This window comes from Tachypleus tridentatus, chromosome 13 (assembly GCF_004210375.1).
Source record: "Tachypleus tridentatus isolate NWPU-2018 chromosome 13, ASM421037v1, whole genome shotgun sequence".
NCBI classification, from domain to species: domain Eukaryota; kingdom Metazoa; phylum Arthropoda; class Merostomata; order Xiphosura; family Limulidae; genus Tachypleus; species Tachypleus tridentatus.
In genome coordinates this window covers 65,313,617-65,329,324 of record NC_134837.1, presented here as the reverse complement: position 1 = coordinate 65,329,324, position 15,708 = coordinate 65,313,617, and the positions used below count along the sequence as shown (strand labels likewise).

General features: G+C 32.6%; 1 protein-coding gene across 2 annotated transcripts in view; it reads left to right on the top strand.

Moving 5' to 3' along the window:
* Window positions 1-248: 248 nt before the first annotated feature.
* The window catches only part of LOC143239304 (protein Wnt-7b-like), a 99,467-nt gene continuing 84,007 nt past the window's right edge, over window positions 249-15,708 (top strand). The window contains exons 1-2 of one of the 2 annotated variants that reach the window (XR_013021109.1): window positions 249-933; window positions 11,719-12,005. Coding sequence is in view for 1 of the 2 variants with exons in the window: in XM_076480234.1 (XP_076336349.1) it covers window positions 857-933 (77 nt within the window). In the remaining variant the exon portion in view is untranslated. Of the gene's footprint in view, window positions 934-11,718; window positions 12,006-15,708 lie in introns of those variants that run through there. The other variant, XM_076480234.1, reaches the window with a different exon arrangement.

Sequence of the window (15,708 nt, the reverse complement as noted above, 5' to 3'; positions counted from 1 at the left end):
AAGGAATGGTTTGTGGAACAAAACAACACAAAGAAAACTGTTCTGATAAATAACTCTTCAAACTGAATGTTAATCTGTTATTTCTTCTAAGTGATTATACAAAAGACAACCAACGGTGGCGAGCACCTAACACCTATGCCACCTAGAGGTGGGTGGGGAAAAAAAGGAGTTTCACTCGCCTCAAGACCTTTCAGCATTCCTGGTTGTTTGAAATTCAACCACCCTTATTAGGAGTTTGTCAGTTAAGAGATGTCTCGGGCCATTTTTATGGGTGATTTAGTGTCGGCACGTAAGTCCAGAAGCGATCTTCTCTATGACTGTGCGGGTTGTGTGACTCTCCTGAGATGAGAGATTCTCGAACCACGCGCCCGTCACGACCCGTCTTGCCTGCCTACCACTGAGAATGTAAACTTAACCGTTGGTAGCGCCCGAGCTTACCTTGTTCCGCGAGAACAAACCAGCCAATCATGACCGAGCTATAAGGCACAATGCGAACGGCCACTTGAAAGGCGGCCTCTTAATCTCCTGCCTCAAAGTGTCGTGCTCGGAATTCAGGCATTAGACGAAACGATACCCAGGTACCGATTGGACAATAAGTATAACCACTGGAGGAATGTTAATTATTGTAATGTATTGCGCCAAGCTTAGAACGGGGGTGTACGCCGAAAAAGCCTCTTGAAAGACCGTATATAAAATGTGCCGTGTCTTTATTACTCTCCGCTGTTACAGTTTCGCTTAACTTAATCAACCACGTGAGGGCGAGCATTAACTCAGAAACCGGTCAAGTTTCCCGAAGTCATTCTGTCGACCTAGCTGCCCCTGTTCTAAAGGGGAGGATGCCCCTGGATTTTTGAAGATGATAAGGCGGCGGAGCGCAGGATTTACGCTTCTTCTCGCTACATTCTGGCTTCTTCAGACACATGGAAGTTTTAGGTGAGTGATACACAGTTTCAGTCTGTTTACCAATGATACCAGAAGAATTTATAGAACAAAACACACTCAATCGAATCTTTCACAATCCCATTGTGGTATAAACATAACAACATAAACGTGCAACGTGTTGAGATTCACGTCTTTACCTGAATGTTTAATAGATCTTTCATATCACAAATAAAAACGAAATTTCTTGAGGTTTCACTTGCTAACCATTTCGACCTAACATACGGTAATAGTGAACCTAAAGAGAAACGAGTAATAGTAAACGCGATTGGTTAAAATGTAAATCAAAATATCCTACTTGGAGTTTGAACGAAGTACTCGCAACGCATGCTAACGTCAAATACAGTTATTCATAAAAACAATTATATTTAGGTACATATTAGTCAGTTATTAGTGAACCTAACTATTAATGTTAACTTCACCACAAATATGAATCGAAATGATGGTAGGTTAAACCAGCTCGGTTAACAATATATTATAGATTTAGAACTTGCAAAGATGTGGACAGAATTCGGATCGTCCACTGTGTAGTTTTACACTGAGAAAACAACAATAGCAAGACAAAATAAGTGTTAGTGCTATTCGATACTCAATGGTGGTGGTGGTGGTGGCATGGGGTATAAAAGAGCTAAACAACAAATATTGCTATTTCACGTTTCAATGAAGTAAAGACTGAAAAGAATGCACTTTTTAATTAGAGCGTCAAGATGAGCTTGGTTAGAACCGTACGCACTAAAAGACGCTCCCCCAACGGTCTGTTTCTAGAAACAGTTACACTTTAAGTGAAACTCCGAGATTTGAATCTTTTTTTTATCAATCTCTTCTAAAGATTTCAAGATTAAATATAATTAATAATATAATTATTTTCTCTGCTAATAACCTTAAATTTCTATTAATTTTCAAAGTGTTGGGGAATGTAATCATTTATTTGAAAACTGGATAAATCGAACATAGTCACCGAGTTGCTTCAGAATTTACATAATATAATGCATTAAATAATGGAAATGCAAGCTTCCAGTTGTTTTAAAAACACAAACAAGAAACGTGTTTTACTGAAGACGGTTTACTAGAATCAGTTCTAAAAATATTTTAGTAAAACAAAACACTCGAGAAATAATGGTGGTTTACTAGACAGATCATGAAAATATTTGAGTAAGACTTTAGTCAAAGTATTCAAAGCCGTTCTGTGACACATGTAAACAGCACAGTAACAGTAACGCATTCCCTAACCTTGCTAGATATGAGAGGTAACTCGAAATTATTGTTTAAAAAATAAAAATTCTCCGAATGATCTATCACGGAAGACATAAGAATTGTATTATTTTTATATACGTATTGTAAACGTTTTCATCACTTCGTATCAAGATTTCTTGCCACACCTGAATATAAACCTAAGCATTTAACCATATTTTAACCGTTTACCCTTAAAACCTACAGTAGTAAGGGGTCAGCGTATTTCTGACTTGTACCGATAAAATTCGTGTGTGTGTGTGTGTGTGTATATATATATATATATATATATATATATATAAAATAGAATAAAAGAAACAAATAACTATTAAATGACGAAAACGATCGTAAAATATTATTGAGAAAGTACTGGCCTACAAAATATATATTTTTTATATAGCTGATACAGTTTTATTACCGATATTTCACGATGATATATTGCTGATTTGATTTCCTGTATAGGCCTAATTTTGATTGAGCCAAGTTCTCTACATGAAACATTTTGAATGGAATATTTTGAACTAATTGAGACAGCACATTAACATATACGATTATTTTCCAACAACCTAAAATTTATTTTATTTATTGTTTGACGATAAATGCACTCTTATAACCTAACACACCCAACGGGAAAGTAGGGCTCAAATATGGCTGCGAACATACCGTTGACTTAATAACGAAGCGAGGATGTCTCAGTCAATATTCTAATATCCAGTATGAGTGACTTTGATATTCGTACTAAATGTTTTATGTTTACGCTGATGTTTAATGGTTTTCGTCATGATGTCTAAACTAGGCTAAGTACAATGTCCTGTTTACTAAATTTCGAGCTGCATAAGAACTCGCATCGGCTACAAATTTTAATCTATCGCTGATGTATATCTTCCATCTCAATAATCAGATTCGCAGGTTAGACGATTTAGCAATTTCCGTGTTCTCCAGTCTTCGCTCGATATTTCTGATTAAAGCTAAAAACCAAAATGACATCATATTAAACATAAGAACATTCTACTGCACGCTCTATTAAATGCAGAAAGTTGCTCGGCCTTTCCGATGCTCAATATTATTAATAACAATAATACTAAAAACTTTATTGCGAGAGTAATAAAGTGATCAACCGGAGGGCAAATGTTAATGTCAATCTTCTTGTCTGCTTGTCATGTTATTCTACGTGATGGTTTATAATTGTGTTGTTTTTTTTCATGACTATAAGATCTTACTTTATTATCCATTAACAATTAATCACCTTTAAGTTTTAGAGGAAAGTAAATGCATTTATGACAAGCGAAATTTATCTCTGGGGACTTGTTGTTTCGTTAGAATCTTCTTTCAAGATGCTTCATTATCGCATTTGAAATCGAAGCTGCCTAAAAGAACATTGGAACGTTGCTCTTATTACATTTTTTTGTTTCTATACTCGCTGGCTTATCGAATACGTAACGTCCTATTACAGACAAATACGAATAGGTAAAAACACGTATCATATTATTAAAATGGCGTATACAGGATTTATTAGAAGTTTAACTATACAGAAGGAAGAAACCTGAAGGGGTTTCACGTGGAACAAATCACGAGAAAAGTCTCCATTTCTTATAGAGCAAGATATTTTTGGGTCATCCTGTATATTATCATTACATTATTAATAACTCCAACGTCTTAATCCATAGTATGTCGGGGACAATTTCTTTTAAAAACAAGACGAAATGTAAAACTTTGTTTAAAACCCATGTTATTCACGCCTCATATATAAACTTAGTTACCCCCCCCCTTCTTCTTACACAATATGACAGTCCTGTTTACAACATAATTTATTGCAGGATAAGTTCTTAGGTACACATTTCAAATGAGTCAAAAGATGAGAAACGCCCAAGTATAACGTTGAAAGAGAATGTTGGTTTTTGTTCTTCCTTGTCTAATTTTGAAGTTTGATATAACACTTGCTCGGAGTTGTTCAGTATGTGTGGCTCACCTTCGAACCATTATTCCTTTTCAATCACGGGACAAAAAGTCTCATTCGATATTGAGTCTACCCGTGAAAGATATTAATCTATAAGTATTAGTTTCTATTTTAAATGATGAGTGCATAATAATTTTACAGTTCTATAAATTTATGCAACGAAAACTAAAACATATAGAACGTTTCACACAGACCATTGTTTTAACACAATTTTAATATGTATGTATAATGTTTGTTAAGTTTAATGCAGAGGCGTTTGGAACTCGTTGTTTTAATGTATGTGGCATTAAATTAACTTTATATTTTAAAATTTGCTCAAACATTTATTTAAATAAACAACAGTTTAACTGCCAGACCCTAAGGCTATCATAACTATGTATTTTGGTTGTATGACAACAAAGTATGTTTTATCATTTAATATCTTTATTTTTAATATTTTGTGTCTTTTGCTCAGAGAAGTTAAGTTTGCATCAACCATTCTACCTTGTTTTTCACACTAATTGATTATATTCCAGTTATCTAACTATTGTCGCAAAAACGCGTTTCGCACTTTGAGGCTGTCGATTCTCCCTAAACATGACGGTCAAATCCCACTATTCAATGAGACAAGAGTACCGCAAGAATTGGCGGTGGATGCTGTTGACTAACTTCCTTCCCTCTAGTCTATCAGTTGCTAATTAGGTTATGCGTCGATAGCTTCGAGGGGAATCAAGAAAGAAACATTAACACTCAGATTACCCGAAACCTTATAAGAACCATCACCTTACACAGCGAAGTGGCTCCGTGCAACGAATCGGTGTATTTCATAATGGACGAGCCGTTGGTGTCGTCAGGCTTGGAACCAGTATATATTAAACTAATAACACAGTTCCTGGCTAAGTTCTAATTACGACAGAAATACCGAAAAGAAAATCTAGGCGACTGTTTCAATTTCCGCCACAGATTTTACACAAAATGTATGTTAACTTGTGGTCACCATTATGGTTCTTGTGACTAGAGAACCTTGTTTTCGATATCCAATAACAGTTCTATGCTTTTATAGTGAGTTCTCTTTTCTTTAATTTCTTGTTTAATAAAACTTTCTTTTATTTTATCCGTTTATTTATTCGTCCGACGTCGTCTCGTTCTATACCATACATGCAGTTTATCTGTCTACACTGTCTGTCTGTCTGTCTGTCGTCGTCGTCTCTCTCGTTACATTTCCTTTATAGCGAAAGGCGTCAAAGTTTTATTACGGATGACTGTGTTGTGATTTTCTCAATTTCCCTTTCATTCATCCTATTATAATAAGCAACGCTTACAAATTATTCAATCTTGAGTATACTAGAAAGCAACAATAGAAAATAATAGGTGAAAATGTCTTTAAGCCATTGGTGACGAAGAGGTTAAAACTTTGTAATTTGTCAATGTGATAATTGTAATGAACGAAGTATTAAATACTCTTTTAACTGAAGTGAAATAATATTCGTTAAACCTGCTGTAATAACTTGAAAATAAAGTTCTTATTAAACTTCTGTAATGTAATAAAAATTATAACTTCACATTAAATGTATACGTTGTTTCAAAACGTTGCTAAAGTTTCACTTTTCACAAAGCTAGCTCTATTTTCTTGCTGTGGGAAAATCAAACTTATTAAAAAAAACACCAAAAAAACAGTACCATCCGGTAATTAGATTATTTAGCTTCGCTTTGCATAATCGCGAACGAAATTCGAATTCAATTAACCACCTTATTTAATGTATTTAAGCCTATTTCAGTATCAAAACAATAACCGAAAAACAATTATGGATCGATAGAATATCTTGCAACATTCGTAATTCGAAATTTCCTTGTCTACTTTCGAATTCCACCTTATTTAATGTATTTAAGCCTATTTCAATATCAAAACTTTATTATCAAAATATGTAAATTCTCCCAGAGTGTACTATAAACTTTGTAAGACAACAAAAAATGTTTAATCCATGTCTAGCCATACACTGTTTGATGACCATGAATTTGGACAATACTTTTGCAGTGTAATTTCCTTTGTATAACTTTGTTGTAAGGCTTTCAGAGTCGTAGTATCTTTGTTTTGCTTTCTGTAAGCAGCGTAGCACACAACTGATTCCTAGTGCCCATTTAAAAAATGTTAACAGAATATCTTGCAACATTCGTAATTTGAAATTTCCTTGTCTAGTTTCAGCGTTTTTAACTTGTAGAACAATCACAACTACTTATAGGATTTCTCTTACTTCCCTCGGGAAAAATAAAATAAAATAATCCTTAAGTTTACTTTAGAAAAAATGATAAAATTGGTCATGAGCTGCAACGTCGGGCGAAATATTCTATTGTAGTTCACTGGAAAAACCCCTATTTTTACATAATGAACCCACCCACAAACTGTTGTCATTTACGTGATATCTACATTAGGGCAAGCAGTTATTATATGTCGGAGGGGTGTACAGAAGCCGACGCCCAATACTTTATTTGCAGTGTTCTTGTTTAAAACGCGAAAGATACTTGCAACGTTTTTCTACAGGTGAAACTTTTATGTGATTCGTTTGAAATGTTGGAGCCTAAAGCAGTTACTAGAGATTTTAAATAAATATCTAGTACATTTTCATTTGAAACTAATTTACTATTAGTTGGCTGTAACTTAGACAAGGTGGTACAATAGATACGTATATAAACGTAACTGAAGGAACAAGTGTTTATTTTAGAAGTGATTGTGAATGTATCTCCACTTTAATTCTATCTCGTGGTTTTGTTGTTTTCGGGTTAATGTCTTTGTAAGAATACAACACAGTTTATCTATATTAAGAAAACAGTAACTGATCACGACATCAGATATTTAGTTACCTTTATTGAGCTTACTATAATCACCAATTGTCTCACTTGGCGTCTTTTTTAATGGTAATAATTCATTCTCCAACATCCAATAGAAACTTATAAGACTAACTTGTAAACCTGATTGGGTAGGTGTACGATGACGTTATTTTATTTTGCTCGAGTTCAAATTATGCATATTTTGAAAACTTGTATTAATTCTACAGTTTTGAGATAATTTCATTATGTTCAGGGCCAGTCCTAGTTGCTGTAATTCAGCATAGAGGTCTAAAAATATTTTTTTTAACCACTTCATAGCAACACATAGAACGGCTCTGCTGACTTTTTTTAGTTTTTTGTTTCAAATATAAACTTTTTAGCTCATAACTCCGTCATCTCTTGACCGGTTTGGGGTCAAACTCTTTCATTACATTTTGTATAAGATCATGTATCATTTTGAGTAAGACTGGAACAAGTAAGGGATTATTTCAAAGTTTTTTTGTTGCACATTATCCCAAATCTCTGCATTGTTTCCACATTTCCTCTAATTCAACAGTGTGGTCTGGGAAGCTCTAATTATTCGTACTGTGACGAAATACCTGACTTAAGACAGAATAATTGAAAATTTTCTAGACTCGTTCATTAGTGCAGTTATTGAAGTCATGAGAAATTCATTTCACTTACAGTCCACTGAGAGTAACTTGTATAAAGTTTATCCTCTCTCATGATAATACGAACGATGAAGTACGTCCTCCTTCCAATAAAGTAACATGGAATTCCTAGAGATACTTGGTCATTTATGCATTCTATTTTTAGGCATAGTTAAACTGTGTCGGACACCTGCTAACATGGTTTTTATTATTATTTTTGTACAGGTAATCATAATTTAGAACTATATCGTTCATTGCTGACTCGTAATTTCTAATACTCAACCATAAAATCTTCAGAATATAAGGATTAAGTTACATCTATCATTCGATTCATCACGTCACCTCATCACTAACCCTGAAGACAGGGAAGTCAAGAAAAGAAGCCGAAATTGGGCTATTGACAGTTGGAATGTCTATTGTAGATGTGCGAGTCTTATAGTTTAATATTAACTTCTGGACTCATTCTCTGTGGTGGTTAAATGACATTCAGAAATGCCATACATCTAAAATGTCATTAAGCTACAGAAATCTGACTTATTTCTTTAATATCACCAAATGCTGCATTGCTTGCTTCATTTTTAACGGTACTGAAATATTAGCCCTAAATTCGTGACTTAATTCGTCCTATACTGGTGGTAAACCTGGGATACGTAACATTAGGAAAATGACTTTCAATAAGGGAAGACGATATGTATGCCTTTCACTGGAGAGTTATTCAAGAGTTTTAAAGCTTAGAAAATTATTATAGAACACTAGAGAAACGAGATGACGACCCATGCTTTCAAGTACTTGCAAGTGAAAAGTGTAATAAATAAAGTTGATATATTCGTGAGTGCGTGTGATATCGATTGAAAGAAAGCCATGTGGTAAAATAAAGCTTCCATAACATAAAAATGGAAGCGAACAGAATCGTTTGTGGTCTTCCTGTAAAAACAAAAGCTCTTGTTGTCTTGGATAATGAAGATGATGAGTCTGAGTTTAAAGACGTGTATCCATTCTAATAGTTGTCTTATCTACATTTTTATTACTGTTATTCTAATAGTTGTCTTATCTACATTTTTATTACTGTTATTCTAATAGTTGTCTTATCTACATTTTTATTACTGTTATTCTAATAGTTGTCTTATCTACATTTTTATTACTGTTATTCTAATAGTTGTCTTATCTACATTTTTATTACTGTTATTCTAATAGTTGTCTTATCTACATTTTTATTACTGTTATTCTAATAGTTGTCTTATCTACATTTTTATTACTGTTATTCTAATAGTTGTCTTATCTACATTTTTATTACTGTTATTCTAATAGTTGTCTTATCTACATTTTTATTACTGTTATTCTAATAGTTGTCTTATCTACATTTTTATTACTGTTATTCTAATAGTTGTCTTATCTACATTTTTATTACTGTTATTCTAATAGTTGTCTTATCTACATTTTTTATTACTGTTATTCTAATAGTTGTCTTATCTACATTTTTATTACTGTTATTCTAATAGTTGTCTTATCTACATTTTTATTACTGTTATTCTAATAGTTGTCTTATCTACATTTTTATTACTGTTATTCTAATAGTTGTCTTATCTACATTTTTATTACTGTTATTCTAATAGTTGTCTTATCTACATTTTTATTACTGTTATTCTAATAGTTGTCTTATCTACATTTTTATTACTGTTATTCTAATAGTTGTCTTATCTACATTTTTATTACTGTTATTCTAATAGTTGTCTTACCTACATTTTTATTACTGTTATTCTAATAGTTGTCTTACCTACATTTTTATTACTGTTATTCTAATAGTTGTCTTACCTACATTTTTATTACTGTTATTCTAATAGTTGTCTTATCTACATTTTTATTACTGTTATTCTAATAGTTGTCTTATCTACATTTTTATTACTGTTATTCTAATAGTTGTCTTATCTACATTTTTTATTACTGTTATTCTAATAGTTGTCTTATCTACATTTTTATTACTGTTATTCTAATAGTTGTCTTATCTACATTTTTATTACTGTTATTCTAATAGTTGTCTTATCTACATTTTTTATTACTGTTATTCTAATAGTTGTCTTATCTACATTTTTATTACTGTTATTCTAATAGTTGTCTTATCTACATTTTTATTACTGTTATTCTAATAGTTGTCTTATCTACATTTTTATTACTGTTATTCTAATAGTTGTCTTATCTACATTTTTTATTACTGTTATTCTAATAGTTGTCTTATCTACATTTTTTATTACTGTTATTCTAATAGTTGTCTTATCTACATTTTTATTACTGTTATTCTAATAGTTGTCTTATCTACATTTTTATTACTGTTATTCTAATAGTTGTCTTATCTACATTTTTATTACTGTTATTCTAATAGTTGTCTTATCTACATTTTTATTACTGTTATTCTAATAGTTGTCTTATCTACATTTTTATTACTGTTATTCTAATAGTTGTCTTATCTACATTTTTATTACTGTTATTCTAATAGTTGTCTTATCTACATTTTTATTACTGTTATTCTAATAGTTGTCTTATCTACATTTTTATTACTGTTATTCTAATAGTTGTCTTATCTACATTTTTATTACTGTTATTCTAATAGTTGTCTTATCTACATTTTTATTACTGTTATTCTAATAGTTGTCTTATCTACATTTTTATTACTGTTATTCTAATAGTTGTCTTATCTACATTTTTATTACTGTTATTCTAATAGTTGTCTTATCTACATTTTTATTACTGTTATTCTAATAGTTGTCTTATCTACATTTTTATTACTGTTATTCTAATAGTTGTCTTATCTACATTTTTATTACTGTTATTCTAATAGTTGTCTTATCTACATTTTTATTACTGTTATTCTAATAGTTGTCTTATCTACATTTTATTACTGTTATTCTAATAGTTGTCTTATCTACATTTTTATTACTGTTATTCTAATAGTTGTCTTATCTACATTTTTATTACTGTTATTCTAATAGTTGTCTTATCTACATTTTTATTACTGTTATTCTAATAGTTGTCTTATCTACATTTTTTATTACTGTTATTCTAATAGTTGTCTTATCTACATTTTTATTACTGTTATTCTAATAGTTGTCTTATCTACATTTTTTATTACTGTTATTCTAATAGTTGTCTTATCTACATTTTTTATTACTGTTATTCTAATAGTTGTCTTATCTACATTTTTATTACTGTTATTCTAATAGTTGTCTTATCTACATTTTTATTACTGTTATTCTAATAGTTGTCTTATCTACATTTTTATTACTGTTATTCTAATAGTTGTCTTATCTACATTTTTATTACTGTTATTCTAATAGTTGTCTTATCTACATTTTTATTACTGTTATTCTAATAGTTGTCTTATCTACATTTTTATTACTGTTATTCTAATAGTTGTCTTATCTACATTTTTATTACTGTTATTCTAATAGTTGTCTTACCTACATTTTTATTACTGTTATTCTAATAGTTGTCTTACCTACATTTTTTATTACTGTTATTCTAATAGTTGTCTTACCTACATTTTTATTACTGTTATTCTAATAGTTGTCTTACCTACATTTTTATTACTGTTATTCTAATAGTTGTCTTACCTACATTTTTATTACTGTTATTCTAATAGTTGTCTTACCTACATTTTTATTACTGTTATTCTAATAGTTGTCTTACCTACATTTTTATTACTGTTATTCTAATAGTTGTCTTATCTACATTTTTATTACTGTTATTCTAATAGTTGTCTTATCTACATTTTTATTACTGTTATTCTAATAGTTGTCTTATCTACATTTTTATTACTGTTATTCTAATAGTTGTCTTATCTACATTTTTATTACTGTTATTCTAATAGTTGTCTTATCTACATTTTTATTACTGTTATTCTAATAGTTGTCTTACCTACATTTTTATTACTGTTATTCTAAAAGTTGTCTTATCTACATTTTTATTACTGTTATTCTAATAGTTGTCTTATCTACATTTTTATTACTGTTATTCTAACATTTCTCATTATTGTTAGCCCTGAAATATCTAAAATAGCACATGAGTCTTATCAAAATAGATCACCTGTGAGAAGCGTATTAGAAATTGATTCAAAATTATTATTATTTTTGTTACTTTTTATAGTTGGGATGGGGACTACACGATAGGACAACTATCTCGGACACAGTCTTAAGCCGTCTGTATGACAGCTGCCAAGTTAACGAAATCCTACAGACTTCCGATCACATATTTTTACTAACTCTTGTATTTCACAGTAAAAATATTTTCTTTTTGTATTGAAAAGTTATTTACGTTATTAAAATTAGTGTTATTTATGTTTCTCTATACTTTAAATTGTGCATGTAGTATTACAAAGTTCTTTGCCTAATGCCTTCTTGTTTCTAAGTTGGAAATAAATTTGTACGTTGTCTTTGAAAGCGAGTTTTAGTAATATATCTGCTTGAATTACTCATTCAAGCGTAATTTTTTTATCATTTCGCTAAGGATTTAGGCGTGGCACTAATGATTAGAGCACACGACTTGCAATCTACGAGCCGAAGATTCGAACCCCATCACCAAACACTCAGCCGTGATGTCGTTACAATGTAATGATCAATCCCACTATCTGCTGGTTAAAGCGTAGCCCAAGAGTTGGTGATGGGTTATTGGCTAGCTCTCCATCAAAATTACAAAATTAGGAGCAAACAAATTTTGCCACGTTTCTATCCACACACACACACACACACACACACGCGCACGCACGCACGCATTTTCAGTTTCCATATCCAACCACAGCTTCTGTCCACAAGTAATTGAGTGTAAGTCAGTAAGAGATAATTGGTGTTTTCTTCTTGTTCATTTTATTTTCAACAAATTTATCTGACGGCTGCGGTTTCGAATTTTCATTACCGAACATGATCGCCTTTTCCGCCGTAGTCAATCCGACTATGCTTTAATCAAAGAGTAGCCCTAGAATTGATGGTGACTGGTGTTGACCCACTGCCTTTCCTACAGGCTATCATTACTAAAGTAGGGACGGCTAGTGCACATAGCCCTCGTGTAGCTTTGCGTGAAATTCTAAAACAAATAAACGAATTGATCTAAATTCTTGCTTTTTACCTAAAAGCCTCGGCATGGCCAGATGGTTAAGACACTCGACTCGTAATCCGAGAGCCGTGGGTTTGAATCCCCGCCACACCAAACATACTCGCCCTTTCAGCTGTGGGGGCATTGTAAAGTTACAGTCGATCCCACTATTCGTTGGTACAAGAGTAGCCCAAGAGTTGGCGGTGGGTGGTGCTGACTAGCTGCCTTCCCTATTGTCTTACACTGCTAAATTAGAGACGGCTAGCTTAGACAGCTCTCGTGTAGCTGCTTTGCACGAAATTAAAAACAAATCGTCTCTTTAACGAGTATTCGAATAAATCAAGATTTAGATTCAAACGATTTCTATGTAATTAGTCACGAAACGTAGTAACAATCGACTGTCATATCTGATAACACTAAAAAACCTCACTTCAACTTAAGGAAAGAAACCAGCTTACTTAAACAGTGATTTGTTTTATTTTTTATATATATACTCAATAACTACAAATCAAATTTATAATTTTCATTTTATTGGTATTGATAACAATGGATATTCCGTCCAAGATAAATTTCTCTAGTTAGGCGTATTTTCAATGTTTTAAGATTCTATCCGCACCGGCCCGGCATGACCAGCTGGGTTAAAGCATCCGACTCGTAATCCGAGGGTTGCGGGTTCGAATCCACGTCATACCAAACATGCTCGACCTTTCAGCAGTAGGCGCCCTATTGTGTATGGTCAGTCCCACTATTCGTTTGTAAGAGAGTAGCCCAAACACTGGCGGTGGGTGGTGATGACTAGATGCCTTCCCTCTAGTTTTACACTGCTAAATTAGGGGCGGCTAGCACAGATAGCCTTCGTGTGGCTTTGCGCGAAATTCAAAGCAAACTGTACCCAAAGCAGAGCCCATTTTTATCAATCAAACCCTGTTCCTTTCAATACCTTGGCTTCACAGAATAAAACCAAAATTTGGTAACCTCTGTCCACCAAAGGATAATGTCCGTTAAATGTATTTTTTTTATTTACTTGGTTCCTTTTTTTTCAATGTTTTTTGTCCTGTTTAAAAATGATGTTTTTATAACACATAAATTCGAATATTTTTATCATTTTTCTGCGATTCAACTTCAGCTGCCAACAGAACATTGGATAAGGCGGTAGAATATCTAACAAATATCTTTAGTCATTAAGTAGAGACAGAACAATTGAAGATCGTCTTTGTGGGGCTGAGCTGTTTGTACTTAAATAGTTGTGTGTTTAAACTGGACAATTCATGTTGTGAAGGCAACTTCTCCGCAGCAAATATCAGGAACAATTCCACTGCAATCCGGACGCCAAGCAGTCTGGCACCGCATACACGTGGCTGGAGCTTGGAACACACAGCATGAGAGTTGAATTTGTTATTTAGGTTTTTCATTGTTGTTGTTGTTTTCTTTTTCTTTTTCACTATAGTACAACTCATATATTTAGGCAAAGTGGGCGGCTTAAATGTCCCCGTTCACCTTCTGAACTGGATGTGTATTCCCCACCACTATGCTGCTCTGTACTGGTCAACCTAATATGATAATCGCTAATAGTATCTGATGATTATGAGGCCAGAGCCACGCCCTTAGTTTCCTGATTTCCTCGTAATTCTCAGTCACGTTTAGTCTTCTATGAAGGTACAGACACACTCTAGGGGGCCACTGCAGGGGCAAGGTGTAGGCAAGAAATCTTAGTAAGCCTACACCAGAACATATTAATTTAGTAAAGGACTGAAAGAAACATGCCATGTTTACCGAAACAAATGTTTAGAAATGCTTAACTGTATGAAACTTTCTATTAAGAACAGGAAGTTTACCAGCACCCTGTAGTGCCTCCTGCCTACGTTTTGCTGCTGCACCCACGCCACCTTCTGGAGAGGAATTAATTTATCTAGTACTTTCAGTGTTATTTGGTGGTCCGGACTGCCTCTGGCTATTATAACTGATTTAATATTTTTCGTCATGTATAGTTTATTTTGATGACGTCACATTCTCAACGCGGTCTCTAGAACTGGTACTGGATTCGCCATGACTGTCTGTGATATTTAGTACAGCTTAATCATTCAACTGGCTTTTAATATTTGACATTTCGCATTATCTACAAAACCCCTTAAAATCTTGAATGATCCCTCTCTTTTGGACAGCAATTCACCAATAAGACTTATTCGATGATACATAAATAATAAAGATAGTGAGGATAACACTTAAAAAAAGAGGAAGAAAATTTTAAGGAACCTATAATACTAAGTTAACTATTTCCAACAGATCCATTGTGTGTCACAATTGTTTAGAGGTAACAGTTATTTAATCGATTAAATACACGTGTTTCTTATTAGTCCAGTTCAAATATGAAACACGTGTATTTAATCGATTTCCTACAACATTGCTCACGTCATTAGCACTAATGATATCAGCTTTAAATCTCACGTTTTGTGTTTAGTTTTACAGAGATTTTGTTGTGAAAACATTTAAGATTACATACTGACAATAACAGTTTATATCGGATGATATTCAACAATGGTCTGGTTGCCAGTTTATGGTAACTCGCATTACAGGCAATATTTATCAACAGTGTGGTTACCAGCTCATGGTATCTAATATTACAATTAATATTCATCAACGGTCTAGTTACTAGTTTATGGAAACAACTAATATTACTAAAGCTTAAATTCACCAGCTGATCTAGATATCTACACATGTTGTTTATCTTGACGACTTCCCAAAGCTCTGTTTTACACATGCTGTTTAACATGAGGACTTCCTATAGCTACTGTCTTAATGAAATCACTAGGTTTTCTTGTATTCTTCTATTGAGTTCAGACCTCGTAATAAAATCGGTCTAACGATAACATTAAAAAAAATCAAAGATGTGTATTTTAAGTCCTTCGTTAAATAGGTATTTGGTATTTATGTCAACCTAGATAGAGATCACCATTGGTACTCCGATGTATGTGTTAGTAAGTATACGGGGAGAGTGAAAAATGAACACTTCCATCTTGGATTTAAACCACCAAAACCAAGGATTAATAA